The 27,821-nt window shown below is 45.3% G+C and overlaps 1 protein-coding gene across 3 annotated transcripts in view; it reads right to left on the bottom strand.

Annotated features, from left to right (window-relative positions):
• Positions 1–2,536: 2,536 nt before the first annotated feature.
• The window catches only part of pomgnt2 (protein O-linked mannose N-acetylglucosaminyltransferase 2 (beta 1,4-)), a 76,081-nt gene continuing 50,796 nt past the window's right edge, over positions 2,537–27,821 (bottom strand). For 2 of the 3 annotated variants that reach the window (XM_070888913.1, XM_070888906.1), the window contains exon 3: positions 2,537–6,207. In XM_070888913.1, coding sequence (XP_070745014.1) covers positions 4,381–6,135 — 1,755 coding nt within the window. In that variant the 5' untranslated portion in view covers positions 6,136–6,207 and the 3' untranslated portion in view covers positions 2,537–4,380. Of the gene's footprint in view, positions 6,208–14,625; positions 14,657–27,821 lie in introns of those variants that run through there. The other variant, XR_011594968.1, reaches the window with a different exon arrangement.

A 27,821-nucleotide genomic window follows, 5' to 3' on the forward strand; every position in this document is an offset into this window, starting at 1 on the left:
GAAGAAGAGAAGATGGGGGAAGAAGAGAAGATGGGGGGGAGAGAGAGAAGATTGGTGGGCGGGAGAAGAGAAGGGGGGAGGGGAAGAGAAAGGGGGGAGAAGAGAAAGGGGGGGAGAAGAGAAAGGGGGGGAGAAGAGAAAGGGGGGGGAGAAGAGAAAGGGGGGGGAGAAGAGAAAGGGGGGGGAGAAGAGAAAGGGGGGGAGAAGAGAAAGGGGGGGAGAAGAGAAAGGGGGGGAGAAGAGAAAGGGGGGGGAGAGAAGAGAAAGGGGGGGAGAAGAGAAAGGGGGGGGAGAAGAGAAAGGGGGGGAGAAGAGAAAGGGGGGGAGAAGAGAAAGGGGGGGGAGAAGAGAAAGGGGGGGAGAAGAGAAAGGGGGGGAGAAGAGAAAGGGGGGGAGAAGAGAAAGGGGGGAGAAGAGAAAGGGGGGAGAAGAGAAAGGGGGGGAGAAGAGAAAGGGGGGGGAGAAGAGAAAGGGGGGAGAAGAGAAAGGGGGGGAGAAGAGAAAGGGGGGAGAAGAGAAAGGGGGGGAGAAGAGAAAGGGGGGGAGAAGAGAAAGGGGGGGGGGAGAAGAGAAAGGGGGGGGGGAGAAGAGAAAGGGGGGGGGGAGAAGAGAAAGGGGGGGAGAAGAAGGGGGGGGAGAAGAGAAAGGGGGGGAGAAGAGAAAGGGGGGGAGAAGAGAAAGGGGGGGGGAGAAGAGACGAAGGGGGGAGGGAAGAGAAGGGGGGGAGAAGAGAAAGGGGGGGAGAAGAGAAAGGGGGGGGAGAAGAGAAAGGGGGAGAAGAGAAAGGGGGGGAGAAGAGAAAGGGGGGGAGAAGAGAAAGGGGGGGAGAAGAGAAAGGGGGGAGAAGAGAAAGGGGGGAGAAGAGAAAGGGGGGGAGAAGAGAAAGGGGGGGAGAAGAGAAAGGGGGGGAGAAGAGAAAGGGGGGGGGAGAAGAGAAAGGGGGGAGAAGAGAAAGGGGGGAGAAGAGAAAGGGGGGGAGAAGAGAAAGGGGGGGGAGAAGAGAAAGGGGGGAGAAGAGAAAGGGGGGGAGAAGAGAAAGGGGGGAAAGAGAGAAGGGGGGGAGAAGAGAAAGGGGGGGAGAAGAGAAAGGGGGGGAGAAGAGAAAGGGGGGGGAGAAGAGAAAGGGGGGGGAGAAGAGAAAGGGGGGGAGAAGAGAAGGGGGGGAGAAGAGAAAGGGGGGGAGAAGAGAAAGGGGGGGAGAAGAGAAAGGGGGGGGAGAAGAGACGAAGGGGGGGAGAAGAGAAGGGGGGGAGAAGGGAAAGGGGGGGGAGAAGAGAAAGGGGGGGAGAAGAGAAAGGGGGGGAGAAGAGAAAGGGGGGAGAAGAGAAAGGGGGGGGGAGAAGAGACGAAGGGGGGGAAGAGACGAAGGGGGGGGGGAAGAGACGAAGGGGGGGGGAAGAAGAGACGAAGGGGAGGGGGGGAAGAGACGAAGGGGAGGGGGGGAAGAGACGAAGGGGAGGGGGGGAAGAGACGAAGGAGTGGGGGAAGAGGGGAGGGGGGGGAAGAAGAGACGAAGGAGAGGGGGGGGAAGAGACGAAGGGGGGGGAGAAGAGACAAAGGGGGGGAAGAAGAGACGAAGGGGGGGGGAGAAGAGACAAAGGGGGGGGAGAAGAGACGAAGGGGGGAAGAAGAGACGAAGTGGAAGGGGGGGAGAAGAGACGAAGGGGAGGGGGGGGAAGAAACGAAGGGGGGAAGAAGAGACGAAGGGGAGGGGGGGGAAGAGACGAAGGGGGGGAGAAGAGACAAAGGGGGGGAAGAAGAGACGAAGGGGAGGGGGGGGAGAAGAGACAAAGGGGGGGGAAGAAGAGACGAAGGGGAGGGGGGGGAGAAGAGACAAAGGGGGGGGAAGAAGAGACGAAGGGGAGGGGGGGGGAGAAGAGACAAAGGGGGGGGAAGAAGAGACGAAGGGGAGGGGGGGGAGAAGAGACGAAGGGGAGGGGGGGGAAGAAACGAAGGGGGGAGAAGAGACGAAGGGGGGGGGAGAAGAGACAAAGGGGAGGGGGGGAAGAGACGAAGGAGGGGGGGAAGAGACGAAGGGGGGGGAGAAGAGACAAAGGGGGGGAAGAAGAGACGAAGGGGAGGGGGGGGGGAGAAGAGACGAAGGGTGGCGGGGGGGAAAGAGAGAAGACAACGAGGAAGCCCCGCACGCAGCCAATGCCGGGCTGCCGACTCTTCGGGGGGGGGGCCTGCCCCAGCGAGATGCAGGGTGGGCGGGCCCGGTCGACGTTGAGGAAGCCAGGCCCCACAGAGAACTTTGGGTGGGGCCCACATGCAGCCGATGCCGGGCTGCCGACGTCTCTTCGGGCGGGCCCCACCGCCGAGGCAAGCTGCGCAGGCCACTCGGCCAGGGATAGGGGCGACGTCCCTTTGGCCCGGGATAGGGTTGTCGCCCCGGAGACGGGATGCCAGCAGCTACTGCGCACGCGCGCTGCTGCCAGCAATGTTTTCGGTGCAGCGCCGAGGTGGAATTGGGCCTACAGCTATCTGAGAATCGCGAGGTAAGTATTCGGTGCAATTTTTGTTCTATAAATTAGGCGGGCCTCTCCGATGTCCGCCATTCTAGCGGGCGACCAAAACTTGACCCCTACGGAACTCACTTTGCTATCACCCAAGACTTTGTCTTTAGAAACTAAAGATTTTCTGTTTGTATCCCAAAAGTTATTTGTTACAAAGGACAATTAAACCCATTACAGACTATTCTGTTGTAGTTCAGTTTGTGTTGTACTGTTAGCATTTTACTGAATGTTTTGTGTTTTATATTTGTATTTAATGAACTGTTGCAGGCTGAACATTCTAATCTGTGTATTCTAAAGTGCAAAACTATCACACTCCCATCTTAAAGTGATTGTTTAGCACAATACTGCAGGCATTTGGGCATTAAGGGCAGCAGGACCGGCGAGACTTTCTGTCCATGAATAGAATGATGCAGCACAGAAGAAGGTCATTCGGCCCATCATCCCTGTGCCGGAATGAATGTCCAATGCTCTTCGTGCACCGATTCGCAGTGCATGGTGCTTCCCACTGGGCGTGCAGATCTGTCAAATCTACTTTTACATTTAATCCAATAAGATTACTGCAAGTAAGCACATAATTGTTAATGAGGAGCAAGAATAGAAGATATAAATCAAGGGGAAATTTTAAGATTGCAATTGGCCTTGGTGAGACCACATCTGGACTACCATGTTAATAGAGAGGTTCAGCAAATTATGAAGATTAATACTATAATTTCATGCATTGAACTGCAATTGCGATCTCTGAGCTTTTTCTCTTCCTAAAAGCAACAGAGGAAACTTGAAAGAAGGGTTTAAGGTCATAATTTAGAACCAGGTAAGTTTAAAAAAAAATCACGTACATGATTTCAGATCCAGGGAATCGATTCAAGGTGGGGAAAACTTAAGTAAATTGGCACTTTAGTCAGACTTCTTCAGCAAATTTTATCAATATATGGAACAATCGGTAGAGATAGGGAACAAAAAGGTTATAAAGGAACATGTTCTTTGCATCTGAAGGGAATCACAGTTATTATATTTTACGCAGGATAGAGAGATGGATTGATGCTCTTCACCAGTTTGCAATATAGCAGTTATAACAAAGTGCAGTTTCTGATTGGAGAGGGACAACCTCTGCTGATGGGGACAACCTCTGCTGATGGGAACTGCTGCGAGAGGGGAACATTTTTTAATAAAAACTCAAAACGTTTTAACAAGCGGATTCACTTTAGCTTATCTACATACCGGCATATATCCTTTTATGCAAGTGGCTCAGATCACAAGAGGCATGCGTAAAGCTCTCAGCAGCTATGTCTCGTTACATTTAGTGATGAAGCGTTAGTTGGTTTCCTCACTTCCATCAAATGATGTACAATACTTCTACGTCACACGTATATGCGAGGTAACTGATGTGGCTTCAAAACCCCAGCATTGCCTTCATTATGAACTCAAACATTCACACTCTCTCTGGCTCACATACTGCAACAGCCAATGGTACCATCACTGTTCACAATCAGCCCTCCCTTATTTAGACATTGAACTTCTGATTTGTGACACCCCTGGGGTTACATCCAACCACTGCATTAAGAACCATTCCAAAACAGGTATTATTAATTTTAGTTGTGATCCAACACAACCAGCGTGAACTTCATTTCAGCCAGATCTTAATTGGCTTTGAACCTGTGCCTCTTTGCATCAGGTCAGCACTAGACTACAGGCTCACTTAACTGTGCACAAAGCCCCAAAACAAATAATTATTAAAGAGCTGTTCCTTAATTCGCTACACAATTTTTCAGCTATAGGGCTAACAGAATATTGAATTATGCATTTTTAAGCCACGCAACTTATTGAAGTACAAGATGTTTCTTCCTTGCCCACCCAGCAATCTGCGTTATGTGTTGCAAGCCAGTGCCTCTGCAAATGGGCCGAGAAGGTTTTTATTAAAGATGCACCTTATCCAAACCAGATAGGTTGTAAATGGTTTAATGTTTTCTATGAATGTGTAGTTCTGGTGAGGCAAGATGTATGGCATGTACGTGTTCTCGCCTTGTTCCTGTATCCATACCTCATACCTCACCTCTTTTACTTTCAAGTACTTCAGATTCCAAGGTACTTCCCATGAAATGGCCAACTTTGCCTCATTGGTACCCTGAACAGAGGCTTGGCACCTGGAATCTCTCACCTTTCCAGGATATATTATACTGTTTGACTTAAACTTTCGGAGAGCAGGTTTGGATCTCACTGACTGATAAATGGCACTCATCACTGATGGGATATCCACATGTGTGTCCTGATAAATACGAAATAGCCACTCAGGATTTCGGCAGCACAGGTGGCGAGGGACCTCCTTGCTCGTCATTATTCGCTCTTGCTCAGCTTTATCGAGATGAGCAATTCCACCTTGTTCCCATGGCCTGTCAGGGTGTGCAACTGTATTCTCTTCCTTGGTATTCTGCCAGGCAACATATTGCAGGTCCATGCTTGGGAGAGATGCCAGGGTTTTATAAGGCGTGTAATGTTCTGGGTTAACGGCATAAGGGAAGAGTTCGACAATCACGGCACCCCGGGGCAGGAAGAGTGCCATCACCAGCTGGGATCCATGCATGCTCACCAGCATGGAGGCTCCACTAATCAGTCGTACAAGATCTCCAAAGGAATGGTCCTCCAGAGACACCACAATAGTCTTCATCTGAAACTCCTGTGCGAAGCCCAAGATCAATTCCGCTTCATTGAGAATCAACCTATTGATTGTGCGACTGAACACCACAATGTACCCTTCACTACTGGAGTCCGTACTGGTGTTTAACTTTTCCACTAGGAAGTGAGTGAATTGCCTAATTTCATTCCCAGATACCAATATATTTGCTTTTGGTCCCTGAGGTTGGATGAACCCATACTGATACCAAGTTGTCATTTTTGACAACCCAACGTAAGACTTTGTAAAGCAAAGCAACTTCCCTAGACTTTTCAATTGTTCCCTCAGAAGAGGTTGCTTGTTGCTAAGTAATTTGTAGAGGTCAAAGTGCAACCCTTCATTCCACCCTTCCATAAAGACTAATCGCGAATCTTGGTCCAAGTCTGGGAACTGCTGCATAGTGTAGTAGATTGGAAGGAGATCATCGTGAAAGATATGCATGAGGTTGTCTGGGTTGAAACGGTTCATGATCAATGCAACATCTGGCACAAAGACTGGTTTCTGCATGAACTTAAGAGCAGCAACAGGCAATTCCACAAAGTTGAAGTATTGCGTGGTGTGATCTTCTACTGAAGACAGGTCAAGTAGAGCAGGCTGGAACCGCCGGGAACCCAGATTTGGCAGTAAGACAGAAGCATTGCTATGGAAGAAGACAAATTCCTCAGCCTCAGTAGAGTAGCAGAGGGACTCGAACCGGCAGATCCTTTCAGTGTGCATTCTTCCTGTGCAAACCATCCTGGTGCCATCTTCCATGAGGGCTTGCAGAGCGGCATGGTAGTCAATCCTCACTTGGGATAGCTCTTGGGTCTGCTGGGACAGCATTAACTCTTCCTCTATGGACACGGCATGTTCCCACAACTTAGTGTACTTCCACAACACGGCCGCCAGGATGGACACGAGCAGAGCGTTGAAAATAACCGCTAAGCTCATTCTGCAACTTGATCTACACATGTAGGGATGAGTGCATTTCACAGCAAGGAAGTGGTGATGAGAGCTCTTTCAGTCCAGGCAGAAGTGAGGATCCTTAAAAGAACAAGATAGCATTGTCAGGCAGTTCCTTTTAATCAAAGTCACTGAGAAATTGAATTACACCCGTACTATAAGAGGAACTACTCAAAGGGATGGGGAGAAAGTAGAGGCAACAACAACTTGCATTTATATACCGCATTAAACGTGGTAAAATGTCCCAAGGTACTTCACAGGAGCGTTATCAAACAAAATTTGACACCGAGCCACATAAGGAGGTATTAGGACAGGTGGAGGTAGGTTTTAATGAGCTTCTTAAAGGAGGAGACAGAGGTAGAGAGATTTAGGGAGGGAATTCCAGAGCTTGGAGACCAGCCAGCTTAAGGCACAGCCACCAATGGTGGAGCAATTAAAATTGGGGATGCGAAAGAGGCCAGAATTGAAGGAGCACAGAGATCTCAGAGGGCTGGAGAAGGTTACAGAGATAGGCAGGGGCGAGGCCATGGAGGGATTTGAAAACATGGATGGGAATTTTAAAATCGAGGCATTGCCAGATCCGGAGATAATGTAGTTCAGTGAGCATGGGTGAACGGGACTTGGTGAGAGTTAGCATACAGGCAGCAGATGAGCTCAAGTTTACAGCCACTGCAAGGTGGGAGGGTAGCCAGGAAACCAGAATGAGGTGCCCTTGGCTAAGAGGGATCCTTTCTTTCCTCTCATCCCTGGCAGCCTGCTGGATAATTACTGCGCTATGCAGGAAAGAAACATCCACCTAGAACATAAGAACATAAGAAATAGGAGCAGGAGGAGGCCATACGGCCCCTCGAGCCTGCTCCGCCATTTAATCCGATCATGGCTGATCCGATCATGGACTCAGGTCCACTTCCCTGCCCGCTCCCCATAACACGTTATCAGTTAAGAAACTGTCTATCTCAGTCTTAAATTTATTCAATGCCCCGGCTTCCACAGCTCTCTGAGGCAGCAAATTCCACAGATTTACAACCCTCAGAAGAAATTCCTCCTCATCTCAGTATTAAATGGGCGGCCACTTATTCTAACATTATGCCCCCTAGTTCTAGTCTCCCCTATCAGTGGAAACATGCTCTCTGCATCCACCTCGTCAAGCCCTCTCATAATCTTCCACGTTTCGACAAGATCTCCTCTCATTCTTCTGAATTCCAATGAGTAGAGGCCCAACCTCCTCAACCTTTCCTCATAAGTCAAATCCCTCATCTCCGGAATCAACCTAGTGAACCTTCTCTGAACTGCCTCCAAAGCAAGTATATCCTTTCATAAATATGGAAACGCAGTATTCCAGGTGTGGCCTCACCAATACCCTGTATAACTGTAGCAAGACTTCCTTGCTTTTATACTCCATCCCCTTTGCAATAAAGGTCAAGATTCCATTGGCCTTCCTGATCACTTGCTGTACCTGCATACGAACCTTTTGTGTTTCATGCACAAGTACCCCCAGGTCCCGCTGTACTGCAGCACTTTGCAATCTTTCTCCATTTAAATAATAACTTGCTCTTTGATTTTTTTTTCTGCCAAAGTGCATGACCTCACACTTTCCAACATTATACTCCATCTGCCAATTTTTTGCCCACTCACTTAGCTTGTCTATGTCCTTTTGCAGATTTTTTGTGTCCTCCTCACACATTGGTTTTCCTTCCATCTTTGTATCATTAGCAAACTTAGCTACGTTACACTCGGTCCCTTCTTCCAAGTCGTTAATATAGATTGTAAATAGTTGGGTCCCAGCACTGATCCCTGCAGCACCCCACTAGTTACTGATTGCCAACCAGAGAATGAACCATTTATCCCAACTCTCTGTTTTCTGTTAGTTAGCCAATCCTCTATCCATGTTAGTATATTATCCCCAACCCCATGAACTTTTATCTTGTGCAGTAACCTTTTATGTGGCACCTTGTCAAATGCCTTCTGGAAATCCAAATACACCACATCTACTGGTTCTCCTTTATCCACCCTGTTCATTACATCCTCAAAGAATTCCAGCAAATGACTTCCCCTTCATAAATCCATGCCGATTCGGCCTGACCAAATTATGCTATTCCAAATGTCCTGCTACTGCTTCTTTAATAATGGACTCCAACATTTTCCCAACTACAGATGTTAGGCTAACTGGTCTAAAGTTTCCTGCTTTTTGTCTGCCTCCTTTTTTAAATAGGGGCGTTGCATTTGCAGTTTTCCAATCACCTGATGCAAGTTGATCAGCTATTAGCTCAGCACCCATCAGAGTCTGGGTGCCATTCCCCAAGCCTGGTGTTCAACACGTGCATCATTGACAGCTCTAGGACCTGTATCCAGAAACAAGGAGGATGCCAATCCTGCTTCTAAATTCATTCATTAATGCATCTCCTCTTGTATGTGCATCAGATTGACTACGGTCTCTCCCAACTGTTGCCATCCCTTTCCTCCCATCTTTGGAATTCTCTACCTCAAAGGGCTGTGGATACTCAGTCATTGTGTATATTCAAGACTGAGATCGATAGATTTTTGGCACTAAGGGAATCGATGGATATGGGGATAGGGCGGGAAAGTGAAGTTGAGGTAGAAGATTAGCTGTGAGCTTATTGAATGCTGGAGCAAGCTTGAGGGGTCATATGGCCTACTCCTGCTCCTATTTCTTATCTCCCCTCCCCCCCTCCCCCACCCCCACTGGTCCGTCTTCCTGTTAGTTGGGAGGGAATATTTTGCACTGGAAACACTTGCTCCTACAGCACTGTTCCACTTTAAGTAACATAACAGAATAAACGTTAAAATTCTTGGTGTGCAACAAGTTTCATAAACAGCAGATAAATACATAACTCAATACATTTGTTCTTCTCAACATACAGTTATTCCCATCCAGAAAACTTTGCTCAAGAGTTAAAAGGCACCATATAAATGCAAGTTGTTGTAGTATATATTTAATAAAGCCGAATGATGTAATCATGTAAATAAGTAGAATATAACATTACTAATGCAATTATCAGTATAAAGAACATAACTTGCATTTCTACAGCACTTCCATGCAACAGTGGACAATTTTGCCTCACCCCTTTTACAAGACACTCAAGTATATTTTACTTCACTCACTTCCCCCCAGGTGCACTTGCACTCTCTCCCATGTATTTTACAGATATATTCTGCAGTCCTCTGCAGAATAGCAACAAAATCCCAACCTTTGGGTCTGCTGAGCTTCAGCCAATTCCACTAGGATCAATATTGAATTGGAAGTGTTGAAGGTTCTTTAATAGCTATCTGGTCGCTGCAAGCCTCCTAGCTGTATCCAAGCTACATCCCTGTTCGGAGCCTGAACTGTTGTTGCTTCATGGCAGGCTTCCTACAATTTGCCAGCGTCCCAAAGGTTGGTCACATGCAGTGCTCCTGCAACTCCCCAAGAGTCAGGAACAAGGATGGAAATAAACACAAGGTCAACCTTTTCCACAGCCAACAGTTGATGTAAATGCAGAAAAGAGCTTAAAACCAGCCTGTATGCAGCGTGAATAAAACAGTGCAAAATTGGTTTTCTCAAGTACAGCAAAAGATTGTGTCATGAATGCTATTTGTGTCAAATACTGTTTGCCTGTCTGTGTTCAGAATACAGCAACATATGTTTAAGTATCCACTCTCTATCGGTCACGCACTCTCACACAGGTTTCCTGTGATGCTGTTCATAATGAGTCAATGTTTTATAGCACAGTCACACTAAACCCCAATGACAACCTTCTGAAGAGAGCCCGAGATAGCTCCTCACCCCCACTGGTTTCTCCCCAACTCTCCTCTTCTCACTGTATAACAGGTTTCCACCACCTTGCGTTAAAGGGATCTTCTCCCGTTCCTCCCTCCCCCAACAGGTTCTCTCTTTCCATCTGCCAACCCAACAGGATGGCTTTCCATCTCTTGGCTGAGCACAAATCTAGTCTCCCCTCCACCCAAAATTCTCTCATCCATAAGCAGCAGAGAGGCTGCTATATTAAGGACTTAAATGAAGGGACTGAGTGTAATGCATCCAAGTTTGCTGACGATACAAAGCGAAGTGGCGCAGCGTATAACAACAGCGGGGGTGAGACCATGAAGTTCACACTGCGACCTATGAATTCCAAAGACAGTAGGAGTATGTGTGCGTACTAGGCCCGTGCAGTGGAGCTTGGTCTCCAGTCGTCTTGGTTAACCCTTGCCACTGAACCAAGACCTTGCTCTGTCAAGCTCGTGTGGTGGCTGGTGTGCAATGGCCACTCCACGTTAAAAGAATACACGCACAGGCATCTTCCACCCTTCAAGATTAGTTCGGGATCTGGAATATCACCTGTGAACTCATATTTTTTTGGTGTGGAAGCGGGTCATCCTCGACACAAGGGACTGCCTAATACTAAGTGGGAAAGTAAGCTGTGAGGAGGACACAAAGAGCCTGCAAAAGGATATAATCAGATTAAGTGAGCGGGCAAGAAGGTGGCAGATGGAGTATAATGTGGGGAAATGTGAGGTTATTCACTTTGGTAGGAAGAATAGAAAAAAAAACAGGATTTTTTTAAATGGTGAGAAACTATTAAATGTTGGTGTTCAGAGAGATTTAGGTGTCCTAGTACACCAAACACAAAAAGTTAACATACAGGTTCAGCATGGAATTAGGAAGGCAAATGGTACGTTGGCCTTTATTGCAAGAGGGTTGGAGTACAAGAGTAAGGAAGTCTTGCTACAGGGTTTGGGTGAGACCACACCTGGAGTATTGTGTACAGTTTTAGTCTCTGTAATTCAGGAACGATATACTTGCCTTAGAGGGAGTGCAACGATGGTACACTAGATTGATCCCTGGGATGAGAGGGCTGCCCTATGAGGAGAGATTGAGTAGAATGGGCCTACACTCTTTGGAGTTTAGAAGAATTGAAACATGTAAGATTCTGAGGGGCTTGACAGGGTAGACACTGAGAAGTTGTTACTCCTGGCTGGAGAGTCCAGAACTCGGGGGCATAGTTTCAGGATAAGGGGTCGGCCATTTAGGACTGAGATAAGGAGAAATTTCTCCACTGAGGGTTGTGAATCTTTGGAATTCTCTACCCCAAAGGGCTGTGGATGCTGAGTCGTTGAGTATATTCAAGGCTGAGATCGCTAGATTTTTGGATTCTAGAGAATCAAAGGATATGGGGATCGGGTGGGAAAGTGGAGTGGAGTTCGAAGATCAGCCATGATCTTACTGAATGGCGGAACAGGCACAGGGGACTGTATGGCCTAATTCTCATGCTGAAAGTCGGGCGTTTGTTCCTGGGTTTGCAAATATCTGAGTTGGCACTGATTATATTACTCAACCATTATTGGGCTAAATCCTACCAAACCACTTCTTCATAGCTTCTTGCCCATCAGCAGATGCGGGATTCATTTCCAGACAGCCAATATCTTGTTTGTACTGTCAGACTTGGAACTGCAATGCTCCTGCCCAGGTGACTGCTTTCCAAGGATCCCTAACCCTTTTTATCCTGGAATTGATACTGAACGCCATGCGCCATCAAACTAGCTCCTCAAGGGGTCTCACACTGCTGGGCTCTGGAGTTGGGTGGGACCAGAGTCGAGAGTTATAATGTAACTTCAGAGTCACTGTAAAGTAGATTTTTTTTCACAGCAATTCTACGGTTGCAATCTCAATGCATCCTTACTTATGGTTCACCATTTTGTAACAGATTGGTTTTCAAAAAGTAAATGATGCATCGAAAGGCAATTCCCTGTTGTAAGTGAATGTGTTATAATTGGTTGCTCTCAGCTAAAAACCTAAGTGATCACCAAGACCGACTATTTCCATCTTCATAAAATTGCCCGTCTCCGCCTCAGCTCATCTGCTGCTGAAACCCTCATCTGTGCGTCAGCTGTGGCTCAGTGGGTAGCACACTCGCCTCCGAGTCAGAAGATTTGGGTTCAAGCCCCAGTCCAGAGACATGAACACTTAAATTTAGGTTGACACACCAGTGCAGTGCTGAGGGAGTGCTCCACTGTCGGAGGTGCCGTCTTTTGGATGAGACGTTAAACCGAGGTCTTGTCTACTCTCTCAAGTGGGCGTAAAAGATCCCATGGCACTATTTCACAGAAGAGCAGGGGAGTTATCCCCAGTTTCCTGGCCAATATTTATCCCTCAATAAACATGGTCATTATCACATTGCTGTTTGTGGGAGCTTGCTGTGCCCAAATTGGTTGCCGCGTTTCCCACATTACAACAGTGACAACACTTCAAAAGTACTTCATTGGTTGTAAAGCGCTTTGAGACATCATCTGGTGGTCATGAAAGGCGCTATATAAATGCAAGTCTTCCTTTCTGTCAATGCCTTTGTTACCTCTAGACTCGACTATTCCAATGTACTCCTGGCTTGCCTTCCACTTTCTACCCTACGTAAATTGTGCTCATCCAGAATCTTGCTGTCCATGTCCTAACTCTCACCAAGTCATGTTCACCCATCACCGTTGTGCTCGCTGACCTACATTGGCTCCAGGTTAAGCAACGCCTCGATTTCAAAATTCTCATCCTTCTTTTGAAATCCCTCCATGGCCTCGTCACTCTCTATCTCTGTAACCTCCTCCAACCCTACAACCGCTGAGATATCTGCACTCCTCCAATTCTGGCCTCTTGGGCATTGCCAATTTTAATTTTTCCACCACTGGCAGCTGTGCCTTCAGTTGCCGAGACCCTAAGCACTCAAATTCCCTCCTTAAACCTCTTCACCTCTTTCTCCTCCTTTAAGACGCTCTTTAACCAAGCTTATTGTCATCTGCCATAATAACTTCTTATGTGGCTTGGTGTCAAATTTTATTTGATAACGCTCCTGTGAAGCGCCATGGGACGTTTTACTATGTTAAAGACGCTATATAAATACAAGTTATTGTTGTGATGTTTCACATTAATTACTCTTCAAATAATGTGAGACTCCAGCTCAGTTTGTATTGATGCTGAATTTCATTGATGGAAGCATGGATACATACGAACAGGAGTAGGCTATTCAGCCCCTCGAGCCTGTTTCGCCATTCAATGAGATCATGGCTGATCTGTATCCTAACTCCATCAACCTGCCTTGACTCCATATCCTTGATGTCTATCGATCCCAGATTTTAAATGATTAATTGAGCTAGCATCTACTGCTTTTTTGGGGAGAGGGTTCCAGACTTCTACCACCCTTTGTGCAAAAAAGTGTTTCCTAACTTCTCTCCTGAATAGCCTGCCTTTGATTTTGTGGTTATATCCACTTGTCCAAGACTCACCACCAGCAGAAAATGTTTCTGTCGACCCTATCAATTCCTTTCAAAATCCTAAAACCTATATATAATCCCCCTTAACTATTTATATTCCAGCGACCACAAGTCTAGTTTATGTAACCTTTCCTCATAATCTAACCCTTGTAGCTCTAGTAACATTCTAGTGAATCTGCGCTACACTCCTTCCGAAGCCAATATATCCTTTGTGAGGTGTGATGCCCAGAATTGTACACAGTGGTCCAGATCTGGTCTAACTGGGAAGACCGTGGGCCGAGTCTCAAAAAAACTGCTTTTCCTTAGTCTCCTCTGTGGAAGTACTTCATATTCACACCAATATTAGTTTAGGGATCACTTATCACAAAAATCAATGTTCCCATCTTCAAGAAGTGAACATTTTGGAAATTTACATCAGAAAATGGGCAGAAATCTCGACAAAATCCAGAGTGATGACGTAATTGCGAGTTACTTAAATGACCAATCACAACTGCTGTATTTTTCAGTACCGCAAAATCAGCCAATCACGATCGATTAGAGTCAGTGACTGATTGCACCGAAACAATGGCATGCTGCATGCACGCAGTTGCAGGAGCCAAAGGCAACATAATTTATTTTTCAGACTCTAGTTGGATAAAATTTTTCACGAGTGTTCATCAGTGGAAATTTACTGGAACTAGAGAAGATAAAATTGCAGAAAATGCCATCGAAAGTTTAGATCTGGAGCTGGTTATTGTACCAGAAAGAATTGCAACAATCTCACATTCAATTGGATATCATCGACAGTGCTACATGCGTTTCACTGATAAATCCAAGATCGACAGAACCAAGAAGAAACAAGAAAGGGAAAATCAGAACTATGAACATGAGTACACATGATTTTACAGTATTTCCTATGAAACTGTGTCAACCTATAAATGTTTATATCCAACTTTCATTCCTTAGTTCAATGGTCATGTTGTTTGACACGTTCCATTTTGTGGGCCTGCTTCAGCCCCATATACTTATTTCTGTATAGACTGATTGACTCTAAACTTTTCACACTGATCATAACATGCACAAACACAGCAAAAAACAGGTTTTTGACCAAGGGTCATTATCAGTGGGGCTGATTAGAATATCCATTTTATCATTCCTTCGCATTGCAAAACCAGTACAGAAAGAGGAGAGGAGTGAAGCCACCACCAAGGTTCGACTGCTTCGCTCAAAGATGACAGACCCTATGGTTATACCTGCGAGGGCTTCCGATCTTCTTTCACTGCAGTCAGTGCCTTTTCTGCAAGAAGGACAAGAACATTATGGAGAGACACAGTCAAAAAAGGAGAGAGGCTGGTACAATGAGACTAAAACTGCAGGTGGGCATTCCTGTGGCATATCCGTGGACAAGATCTTGTTGCCCTTGAAGCAAGGTATCAGCTTGGCTGCAACCAGAGCTACACCAGATTTCTGACCAGAAAGGAGCAGGAAGTCCCTCCAGAAGGCAACCTCTACCAGACAGGAAATAGGCACTTCTGTGATACAGTGAGAGGAGGCAGGATTGTAAAGAACCGTGAAGTTCTGAGAATGACAAAGCTGAACAGTTTGTTTAAGAAATGCATTATAAAACATATAATCTTAAACATGGAATGCAGAAATCTTATCCTTTCCTGAAATTTGTCAGATCATTACACAGAAATGAGAGATCTTGTTTTTGTAGAATATCTTGCAACATATGTATGTGGATTTCCAAAAGGCATTCGATAAGGTGCCACATAAGAGGTCATTGCACAAGATAAAAGCTCATGGGGTTGGGGATAATATATTAGCATGGATAGAGGATTGGCTAACAAACAGAAAATCAGGATAAATGGGTCATTTTCTGGTTGGCAAACAGTGACTAGTGGCGTGCCACAGGGATCAGTGCTGGGTCCTCAGCTATTTACAATCTATATTAATGACTTGGATGAAGGGACCGAGTGTAATGTAGCCAAGTTTGCTGATGATACAAAGATGAGTGGGAAAGCAAATTGTGAGGAGGACACACAAAATCTACAAAGGGATATAGACAGGCTAAGTGAATGGGCAAAAAAATAGAGTATAATGTGGGAAAATGTGAAGTTATCCACTTTGGCAGAAATAACAGAAAAGCAAATAATAATTTAAATGGAGAAAAATTGCAAAGTGCTGCAGTAGAGAGAGACCTGGGGGTCCTTGTGCATGAAACACAAAAAGTTAGTATGCAGGTACAGCAAGTAATCAGGAAGGCAAATGAAATGTTGGGCTTTATTGCAAGTGGGATAGAGTATAAAAACAGAGAAGTCCTGCTACACCTGTACAGGGTATTGGTGAGGCCATACCTGGAGTACTGCGTACTGTTTTGGTCTCCGTATTTAAGGAAGGATATATTTGCATTGGAGGCTGTTCAGAGAAGGTTCACTAGGTTGATTCCAGAGATGAGGGGGTTGACTTATGAGGATAGGTTGAGTAGGTTGGGCCTATACACATTGGAGTTCAGAAGAATGAGAGGTGATCTTAGCGAAACGTATAAGATTATGAGGGGGCTTGACAAGGTGGATGCAGAGAGGATGTTTCCACCGATAGGGGAGACTAGAACTAGAGGGCATAATCTTATAATAAGGGGCCGCCCATTTAAAACGGAGATTAGGAGAAATTTCTTCTCTGAGGGTTGTGAATCTATGGAACTCACTGCCTCAGAAAGCTGTGGAAGCTGAGACATTGAATAAATTTAAGACAGAAATAGACAGTTTCTTAAACAATAAGGGAATAAGGGGATATGGGGAGTGGGTAGGGAAGTGGACCCGAGTCCATGATTGGATCAGCCATGGTCATATTAAATGGCGCAGCAGGCTCGAGGGGCCGTATGGCCTACTCCTGCTCCTGTTTCTTATGTTCTTATTTAAGTACTCCAAAAAAATGTTTTGTGGAAAATTGAACCCATAGTCTTAGAATAAGGGGACACCCATTTAAAACTGAGATGAGGAGAAATTTATTTTCTGAGGGTTGTAAATCTATGGAATTCTCGGCCCCAGAGAGCTGTGGAGGCTGGGTCATTAAATATATTTAAGGCGGAGATAGACAGATTTTTGAGCGATAAGGGAGTGATAGAGAATTCAAGCTCTGCAGCCCGGCTGCAGTTTTGAAAAAACACAGACCACATTGACATTTTAGGATCTTGGGTAGCGAGCAAATTAAAAGGTTAACAGACTATCAATTGAGCCAATAAGGTCAAAGAAGGCGAGTTCTTTTCTGTAAATTGAACCAGGTATAAGTACAGCCATTTTGGCCATGTGGTCTCAGAAGGACAAAGGCCTGGCTTAAAGCCAGAAGCTTGTTGCTGCTGCCAGAATAAAGTTACATTAAAACTACAATCGGAGTTTGTATTTCATTGGAAGTTAAGAGATCTAACAATTTTGGTGTCACGAACACGATCGCTGATGGAAGAAACTGAATTTTGGACACCGGACCTACATACTGAGGTAAGGACTCCTCTTTATAAAAGTCCTCGGTCAAAAGGCTAAATTCGCCTCTCCTTCTACGCAATTACGAAAGCCTCCGGTTTGCGAACCCTCTGGTTGGTAGTCGGCTCGAGGTCCCATAGATGTCTAACTTCGGCGGTGTGTTAGTTAATTAATCACCGACCCACTGATCGGCTGGAAAGCCTACGACTCAAGACCCCAGTAAAGAAATCAGTATTATGGCAGCAGGAGATAAGAGCAAAGAATTGCCTACAACTGTTAAAGGCGGATGGGCACCCCCTGAGGTTTAGATAGATGAAATCCTCGAACAGTTGAAAGAATACATAGAGCAACAATTCAACTTATTAAGATCAAACAAAAGTACGGAACCTCCAAAGGACAATGGTCCTTGGACGAGATTAAAAGGGTCTGGGGAGAAACGACCCGTATGAAAAATAAAGAGCGAACTAGATGGTCCCTAGCCATTATGGGACAGATCCGAAAGCGGAATGAAATTATAATGTGTTCCCAACATGATCGAGAACTGACCAGTACAAAGGACCAATTGCAAGCTGTTTGTGCACAGCTGCGACAGAAAAGACTTGAACTTGAAAAATCGGAAGCGGAAGTTAAAGATCTTAAAGGTGAAATTAAAGAATGGAAAAAATAATTAGATCAAGAGACAGTAATAGGAAAAGGAAAATGTATCGGTCAATTCCCAGGGTACCCATGTTTGGATAAATTAAAAGCGCAAACCCGAAGACACGACCAAGGAATAGATACGGATGCTGAATCCTCTGACGATACAGGGTCGGAGGATGAAGAATTAGGGGTGCGCTTTGCCCCATTTAAAAAAAGACGAGTTGTAGTCAAATCAGAAGAGACTGCGGATGAGGGTGGAACCAAAAAAAACGAGGAAAAGGGTGTATGCAGAATATTTAGTTGATGATCCGGCAGACCCAGAGAAAAATTGATAAATGGTCCAAGGAATTGCCCAGTCCAAAGAAAGGGGGAGTAAAAACGTGGGACCAATTGGACCGATGCAGAAATATATATCAACTTCACCCCTGGGACGGAGTGCAAATTTTGACCATAATGGTGCCAAAAACACAAGGAAGAAAATTGCATGACAAGGTAGAAGAAGCTTTGGGGCAGGATGAGCAAGAATTAAACGCAGGATGGGAGGCGATTAAACACTGGCTGCAGGGGAAAAATTGCAGCCTGCCAACAGAAAGGAACAGAGGAGGTCCTGGAGTATGACGTGCGGTTTAGATGCAGGTGGCTAGAACATTCAGGTATGAATAATACGGATGAGGAAATGGATGAACAAGTGTTTGGACCCCTGAAAGCAGCTTTCGTGGCAGGTCCAAAGCCAGAACTGTCCAAAATGCTTAAGGTAGTGTTACCGGACTGGGAAGGTAGAGGACCTACCTTTGCAGCATTGGTGGATCGATGTAACCAATTAGACAGGGATATGGGAGCTAAAGTTCGAGCTGGACAGGCTGTAGGATGAAAATCCCAGGATTCCGATAAACAGTTATTAGGAAAATTACCCGGAAAATGTCATTGTTGTGGGAAAGAAGGTCACTGGGCCAAGACGCGCAGGGCAAAACAGCAAGGTCGTGGCCGGGGAAGAGGATGCAGCCAGGGATACAATTCAGCCAACAAACCAGGCTTGTCACAAGATACTGACCTCATTGAAGCATTTAAGCGACTGACAATACAACAACAGAAAGAGTTACTTGGGTAGCAAAAAACGATTAGAGCCCACCCTGGTCCACCTCATCGCACTAATACAACAAAGGGGAGATAGGCTATATATAACTGTGAGGGTAGGCGATAAGGATGTGGACTGTCTTTTAGACACAGGGGCGGAATTAACATGCTTACCCCTACAATATGGAGACGTTTTGCCGTTGGATGGTAGGGCACGTACAGCCTATGGAGTTGGGGGCCATAAAATGGAAATTAAAAGGACAACACCGGTACGAATAGGGCTGGGTCCACATGAACTAACCACGCCGGTCTGGATAGGCCCAGTAGATCAACCCCTTTTGGGAATGGACGTTCTAATCCAAGTAGATGCATCGTTGCATTTTGAGGATGGTCGGGTGACATGGTCAATTAGAACTTTGAAGAAAGAAGAATTGAGGGAACACCCAATATGGGCTAAAGATAAGAACGATTGTGGCCTACTCCACATGGAGCCTGCGTCATTTACCGGGACCAAGCCTCCATGCACTAAACAGTATCCCATCAGTCCAACTGCCACCGCGGGAATCTTACTGGTTATTCAGCAATTGGATAAACAAAGGGTGTTTATTAAAATGCATAGCTCCTCCAATAGCCCCGTGTGGCCGGTACAGAAATCTAATGAGACTTGGCGTTTGACTGTCGATTATAGGAAAGCTAACTAGTGTATTGATCAAAAAGCTCCTTTGGTCGCAGATCCCTCCACCATTTTTAATGCCCTCAAACCAGAACATAAATATTTCTCGGTCATAGATATGGCCAACAGAATTTGGTTGGTGCCTCTGGCATCGGAGGTTCGACAGTGGTTTGCTTTCACTGTCCAAGGTCATCAGTATACTTGGACCCGGTTACCGCATTTGCGAGAATTACCTCCCCTGTCATCCACAGTCATCCAATTATGAACAAGATTTACGAGCTTTGCTGGATCACCTTTGGCTGAAAGGACATAAAGCCAGCATCGAAAAAGCACAAATATCCCAAGAAGAGGTTGTATACCTGGGGCATAAGATTTCACAAGGAAAGAGAGGACTTACCCAGGATAGAACTGCAGCCATTCGGGCTACTAAAAAACCCACCACTATTCAGGAACTAAGGTCTTTTTTGGGATTGTGTAACTTTAACAGAAATTGGATTGACTCCTTCACACAGCTTGCTCAGCCACTGAATGATATCTTAAAGGGGAAACGTGCCTCTAAAGAAGCCATCACCCTCACTAAGGAACAGGCATTCCTGAGTTTGAAAAAGGCTTTGTGTTTGGCACTGGCTCTGGGAATCTCCGACAGTGGTAAGCCATTTACCCTGTTTGTCCATGAGAAAGAAGGATATATGACTTCCATACTGACACAAGAACATGGGGATCGACAAAGACCTATTGGCTATTATTCGGCAAAACTGGATGCAGTAGCCCTCGGATGGGGAAGTTGCCCAAGGGCCATGGAAGCTACATGTTGAGCGGTAATGACCACGGCGGGTCTAGTCCTCGACCAAAAGCTGATTGTCAAGTGTCCCCACACCGTACACGCTTTGCTGTCTATGAATAGAATGTCTCAGGTGACGGCAGCTAGATGGACCCGCTGGATAGCAGTTTTGGAAGCTCCCAATCTCCATATCGTCCGGGCCAGCCCGGTTAATCCCGCAACTATGCTCCCGATGTCAGAATCGAGGGAGCAAAAGGGGGGAGAATGTGAAGAGCATGACTGCGTGGAGATTTTAAAAGAAACAGAAGAAGCAGCCTTAGCAGCAGAGGAGCCTCTGCACAACCCAGACCTCATCCTGTTTACAGATGGTTCCTCCTTTGTTGACAATGGTACCAGAAAAGCAGGATGGGCAGTTACAACCTTATATGAGGTAGTGGCAAAAGGATGTTTACCCCTCAGGAACATCAGCACAACAGGCCGAGTTACGGGCCCTGTCAGAAACATGTCGAATAGCAGAAGGACAGACAGCTAATGTCTACACAGATTCGCGTTATGCTTTTGGAGTTGCTCACGACTTTGGCCTGTTATGGCGGAAAAGAGGATTCCTCACTGCTGCTGGTACACCTATCCGAAATGGAAAGTCCGAGACTTACTAGAGGCCATACAATTATCTCAGGAAGTGTCCATCCTGAAGTGTAAGGCCCATACCAAGGAAAATACCACAGAAGCAGAGGGAAATGCCCTAGCCGACCAGGCAGCTAAAGCCGCCGCCTCACAGGGCGTTCCCCCAGAAGAACCAACACAGATGTGCAGATTGAAAGCATTCAGGACTCTGACTCGAGACCTTCAAACAATGCAAGGCGAGTGCTCCCGAGAGGAAAAATGGACATGGATTGAGGCAGGAATTAAGCTATGTGAAGATGGTGTCTGGAGACAAAGAATTACCGACAAGCCAGTCGCGCCACAAGCGCTTATGCCTTTTTTAGCCCAACAGATCCACTCGTGGGGACACTTGGCCTCACAACAGATGACGGCACAGTTCCAGAAAAGCTGGTGGGGTCGGGGATTTAAAAAACATGCCCAGCTGGTAGTAGATCGCTGTGTGGTCTGCCAGAAAAATAATTCTGGACCCATCACAGTAATGCCCCAACTGAGGCCTCCTGCCCGTCTGACCATTCCAGCATCTGCAGGTTGATTATATATCTCTTCCTTTATGCCAAGGATATACTAACATTCTTGTCATGGTTGACAGATTCTCTAGATGGGTAGAAGCTGTCCCAACTAAAAGAGCCACAGCCAATCACACTGCAAACGTCTTGTGTAAGGATTACATTCCCTGATGGGTAGTCCCGAGTAGCATTGACTCAGATCAGGGAACACACTTCACAGGTGCTGTCTGCCAAGAAGTATGTAGGTTACTGAACATTACGTGGGATTTACACTGTCCTTATCATCCACAATCATCAGGACAAGTAGAGCGAATGAATCGAACTCTGAAATAACGGCTTGCCAAATATCACCAAGAAAGAACACCATGGCCCCAGGCACTACCAATAGTGCTATGTAGCATTAGGGCAACCCCGAACAGAACTACAGGTCTAAGCCCATTTGAAATTATAACAGGAAGACCCATGTCGCTGCCAGGAACTATTGATTTACGGAAAGCTATGTTCACTTAATGAGTGACACTTTGTTCTCATACTGTCAGAACCGAACCAATGCTATTCGTTCTGTTTCCCGACAGGTATCGGCAGCTTGGGGTAATCCACCCGAAGGAGGACAGGACATCATCCCGGGAGTCTGGGTGTATGTGAAAAAGTTGCATAAAGAACCTTTGGGTGCCAAGTGGGAGGGACCTTATCAAGTGTTATTGACCACCCAGACCGCTGTTAAAGTCCAAGGAAAGAAAGCCTGGATCCACGCTTCACACGTTAAACGAGCACCCGTAACTGAAGCTGAAATCTAATAAGGACAATTACTTTTTGCCAAAATGTATAAATTTACTGTATTACTGATTGTAGGTATTCTAGGCATAGGAACTACTTCTTACTAGCCGACCCTCTGCACCAAAGGGAAATAGTAGGGTAGCAAGGGAATTACATGTAAATACCTTTTTATATATGTCATACATTTATGCCAAACAAGGTAACATTTCTAGTTGTTGGGTGTGTGCGCATATTCCTATTCACTCAAAGGGAGGGCTTCCCTTGAGGCCAGTTCCCTTGAATATCTCAGAAATGGCTGAGTGGATAATTAATCAAAACAAAACAGGCAAGGCGTTTCAGGATACGGAAAATTGGGCACGTAAATGGAAGTCAGCAGGTTACAATCTGACTACCTTTGAAGGGGGATACCAACCATGCTACAATAATTCCAAACGGCCCCCATTTTTTGTTATCACTAATACAACGGGAATAGGAAGACCGGGGAAATCGGTCTGTCTGATTAGAAACATCAAAGGAGGCCAAAATATGGGGTACAGTAACTGCTCCCGGAATTATAATATAATCAAGCCACGGAACCGTCCAAACTGGGTCGATGTGGAAATTTTTAACGTAACGGGGAATCTGAATAAAACAGATGGAAAAGCCTGGACAGGCCCCGGAGTGTTGCTGACAAAGAAACAGTTAACCTTCATTGTCTATAATGGCACCTATTGGGTGTGTGGCCACAAGGCCTACCCTTGGCTGCCCCAGAATTGGACGGGATCCTGCTATTTAGCCTACATTGTGCTTTATATGTATCATATAAAGTCACTGTCGGAACATTTACACCGTCCTAAGAGAGCTATCACAGAAACAGAGAGGTTCTTTGCCATTCTGATCCCCAGGTATGGGACCGCCAGACTGGCAAGGGAATCCATTAACATAGCATCCGTTGTGAAACAGGTAGCCAATGATACCTCAGAGGCCCTAGTTAAAATCAATGCAGAAATGGGAGCAATCCGCACAGTAGCCCTACAGAATAGACTGGCCCTTGATTACATCCTGGCTGAAAAGGGAGGTACTTGCGCCCTACTCGGAACTGAGTGTTGCACATATATCCCAGATAGCTCCGAAGAAATTATCCACTTAGCGGAGCATATCCAAAAGGAGGTAGAAAAACTTAAGCAACCCCCATCATTCACTTTGTGGAGCGGAGCCACTGAATGGCTAGGTTCAATAGGAACTTCATTGGTGGAAGGTTTAATTCTAGTCGTTGTAATTATTTTACTTTTATATTGTTTGTTTATGTTGATTAAATGTTGTTGCAACCAGGCGGCTGTAGCTGCTGTCCCGCAGGTGAGACACCTTGCAGGTCTCAGCAGACTGTCTGTACGTGGCACAGAGGTATGTTATGCTTAAGGGAAGGTTGTTTACTGGTTGAATTAAGATATTGATTTGGATTAAATTGGAATAAGGTTAATTAACCTACTAAAACCAGACTTCCATTGTGGCCACGATGGAACTCGGGTTGGTGTAAATTTGTGTGGAAGCTACTAGTCCGGACATGTGGCGAAACACATCAACAAATTTTAGAAGGAAACTCTATTAACATGTATGAAATTATTTTGTAGAATGTTTAACCAGTGATAGCTGATGTTTTATGATTCAGTTTGTGAAAGAATCAAAGGGGGGATTGATAGAGACTTCAAGCTCTGCAGCCTGGCTGCAGTTTTGAAAACACACAGACCACATTGCATTAAGTCATCAATCAACTTGACATTTTAGGACCTTGGGTAGCGAGCCAATTAAAAGGTTAACAGACTATCAATTGAGCCAAAAAGGTCAAAGAAGGCGAGTTCTTTTCTGTAAATTGAACCAGGTATAAGTACAGCCATTTTGGCCATGTGGTCTCAGAAGGACAGAGACCTGACTTAAAGCCAGAAGCTTGTTGCTGCTGCCAGAATAAAGTTACATTAAAACTACAATCGGAGTTCGTATTTCATTGGAAATTAAGAGATCTAACAGGGAGTAAAGGGTTATGGGGAGCGGGCAGGGAAGTGGAACTGAGTCTATGATCACATCAGCCATGATCTTATTAAATGCAGAGCAGGTTCGAGGGACCAAATGGCCTAATCCTGCTCCTATTTCTTATGTTATTATGTTCCCACACAGAGACTAAGGAACTAAAAATCTAGCTTCGGCCAATGGTCTAAGGGCTTTTTATAACTGTAGGAAAACTTCCTCCCTTTTATATTCTCTAGTTATAAAGGCTCGCATTCCATTAGACCTTTTGATTTTTTTTGTAGCTGACTATTGAGAGATTTTAGTGATCTCTTTGGCTCTCCACTGGTGCTAGCTTTTTTTTACCATTTAAAATATACTCAGAAGATGGATCTATCCTTTTTTGGATCAAAAATGGATGACAAAGTCCTTTGTTGAGCAGAATCATTCACTGTAATGGGCAGAAATTCTTGGCAGTGAGCCCTTCAATCGGCAAACTATTATTCCCACGATCCAGCCAAAAACACATGAAATTCTGAAAATGTAACTCCATGGAAATAGTTTGCCAAAAATGTAAACTTCCAGCTCCATAATTCTTTACAATTTATTAGGAAAAAAGTGTTGAAGGGAAAAATTACAGAAAATCTGATAAAACTGGTGAGGAAATAGTTTCATCTGTCTGTGGGGCAGATTGGCATCTATGTTATTTTCGACGAGAAAGTAACAGTACTTGAATTCATTGCCGAAAACTGAGAGGATTATGGTTAAGAAATTATTCTGATAGGATTGAAAGGGGAGAGGAGAGAAGAGGGGTGAGGCACACAGCAACTAGATTGGTTGGAATTGGAGTGCATTCACAGGTCTCGCGTTTCATACAAGTCACTGTCAAGTGAAGAATGTGCTCATCTCTACAATAGTGAAGGAAGTTAGGCGGCCAGCGCATCCAGACTGCCCTTGTATACTCCGAGGAGGCAATTACAGTGTACATTTGGTGCTAGCTCTGCAGATTGCGCTGGACCTTATGAGGTTTGAAGAGCAGGAACCACAAAAATAAAAATGAGTCACGTCATGGTGAAATGAATCTTTAAACATTCCTGCACACTAACTGGAAATACCTTTCGAGGTGCTGTTGTATCAGTGAATATGCCACAAACAGGAGCAAGGTGCAGGTTCAATTCCCGCTCTAATCAGTTCCTGTTCCTGTTCTGGGCATCATGGAGCAGGAAGACAACCAGCCCCTTAGCATCTCCCAGTAGGGTGGAGGAGGGGGTTAACAGAGGGGAGAGTCAATTGGACATCTCCCAGCACCCAACTCAAAGTGGCACTGAAAGCAGGCTGGGAGCAGGCAGCGTACTTGCCTTCTTCATTGCTTACAATCAAAGGAAAAAAATTATAACCTAAAGTTTAATCTTCAAAATAGTGTACAGTATTGTAACAAACCGTAAAGTAAGGGCATGAGCACAGGAACTGGTTTATCTAAACTGGTTTAGATAGTGACCATAGATTTAAACATTGACAAAATACTGTAGACTATGTAAAGTATTTAACTGGTTACACTGGCTCGTTAATAACAAAATTCTTGGAACACGACAGGACATACGGCAAAGCTGTATTTTAACATTGTCTTTCTCGCCTTCAGGCAGTTATCTTTATGTGTTCAATCATTCGTTGCACAATCTGTAAGCCACTGAGGTATGTTTGCACATCAACATCATTTAATGTTACAGAAAATCTAGACCGTCTGTTCATCATTGGCACTGCCTGGCAGGAGTGGATGACAGGTTCATGCACACTGTCATCATCCTCTTCCTCATTTTGAATCCTTTCTGCACTGACGGCAGAACTGATTTCAACATCTGGAAGCTCAGCAGAGGTCTCAACAATCATCTGCACTCACATAGGTCAACAGCAATGTTGAAGCATTGAGGGCTTCCAGGTCCTCTTTTACACCAGTCACATGTCTCCTTTATACCCCCCCTCTCCTTTATACTCTCCTCCTCCCCTTTACACCCACCCTCTCCCCGCCTCCATTACACCCCCACCGCCCCCCCCGCCATCTTGTGTACAGTTTTGGTCTCCTCACCTGAGGAAGGATATACTTGCCATAGAGAGAGTGCAACGAAGGTTCACTAGACTGATTCCTGGGATGCAGAGGATTGTCCTATGAGGAGAGATTGAGTAGACTCGGCCTATATTCTCAAGTTTAGAAGAATGAGAGGTAATCTCATTGAAACATACAACATTCTTACAGGGCTTGACAGGGTAGATGCAAGGAAGATGTTTCCCCTGGCTGTCGAGTCTGAAACCAGGGGTCACAGTCTCAGGATAAGGAATCGGCCATTTATGACTGAGATGAGAAGAAACTTCTTCACTCAGAGGGTGGTGAATCTTTGCAATTCACAGAGGGCTGTGGAAGCTCAGTCGTTGAGTACATTCAAGACAGAGATCGATAGATTTTTGGCTATTAAGGGAATCAAGGGATATGGGCATAGTGCAGGAAAGTGTTGCGGTGGATCAGCCATGATCTTATTGAATGGCGGAGCAGGCTCGAGGGGCCGAATGGCCTACTCCTGCTCCTAATTTTTATGTTCTTATGTGCCCATCTCCTTTACACCCCACCCCCCCCCCCCCATCTCCTTTAACGGATAACCAGCCGTGGAGAACCAAGGAAATAAAGGAGAGTATCAAATTAAAAACCAATGCGTATAAGGTGGCCAAGGTTAGTGGGAAACTAGAAGATTGGGAAAATTTTAAACGACAGCAAAGAATGACGAAGAAAGCAATAAAGAAAGGAAAGATAGATTACGAAAGTAAACTTGCGCAAAACATAAAAACAGATAGTAAAAGCTTTTACCGATATAGAAAACGGAAAAGAGCGACTAAAGTAAATGTTGGTCCCTTAGAAGATGAGAAGGGGGATTTAATAATGGGAAATGTGGAAATGGCTGAGACCTTAAACAATTATTTTGCTTCCGTCTTCACAGTGGAAGACACAAAAACCATGCCAAAAATTGCTGGTCACAGGAATGTGGGAAGGGAGGACCTTGAAATAATCACTATCACTAGGGGTCAGTGCTGGACAGGCTAATGGGACTCAAGGTAGACAAGTCCCCTGGTCCTGATGAAATGCATGCCAGGGTATTAAAAGAGATGGCGGAAGTTATAGCAGATGCATTCGTTATAATCTACCAAAATTCTCTGGACTCTGGGGAGGTACCAGCGGATTGGAAAGCAGCTAATGTAACGCCTCTGTTTAAAAAGGGGGGCAGACAAAAGGCAGGTAACTATAGGCCGATTAGTTTAACATCTGTAGTGGGGAAAATGCTTGAAGCTATCATTAAGGAAGAAATAGCGGGACATCTAGATAGGAATAGTGCAATCAAGCAGACACAACATGGATTCATGAAGGGGAAATCATGTTTAACTAATTTACTGAAATTCTTTGAGGCTATAACGAGCATGGTGGATAGAGGTGTACCGGTGGATGTGATGTATTTAGATTTGCAAAAGGCATTCGATAAGGTGCCACACAAAAGGTTACTGCAGAAGATAAAGGTACGTAGAGTCAGAGGAAATGTATTAGCATGGATAGAGAATTGGCTGGCTAATAGAAAGCAGAGAGTCGGGATAAATGGGTCCTTTTCGGGTTGGAAATCGGTGGTTAGTGGCGTGCCACAGGGATCGGTGCTGGGACCACAACTGTTTACAATATACATAGATGACCTGCAAGAGGGGACAGAGTGTAGTGTAACAAAATTTGCAGATGACACAAAAATTAGTGGGAAAGCGGATTGTGTAGAGGACACAGAGAGGCTGCAAAGAGATTTAGATAGGTTAAGCGAATGGGCTAAGGTTTGGCAGATGGAATACAATGTCAGAAAGTGTGAGGT

This window comes from Pristiophorus japonicus, chromosome 1, assembly GCF_044704955.1.
Source record: "Pristiophorus japonicus isolate sPriJap1 chromosome 1, sPriJap1.hap1, whole genome shotgun sequence".
Taxonomy (NCBI): domain Eukaryota; kingdom Metazoa; phylum Chordata; class Chondrichthyes; family Pristiophoridae; genus Pristiophorus; species Pristiophorus japonicus.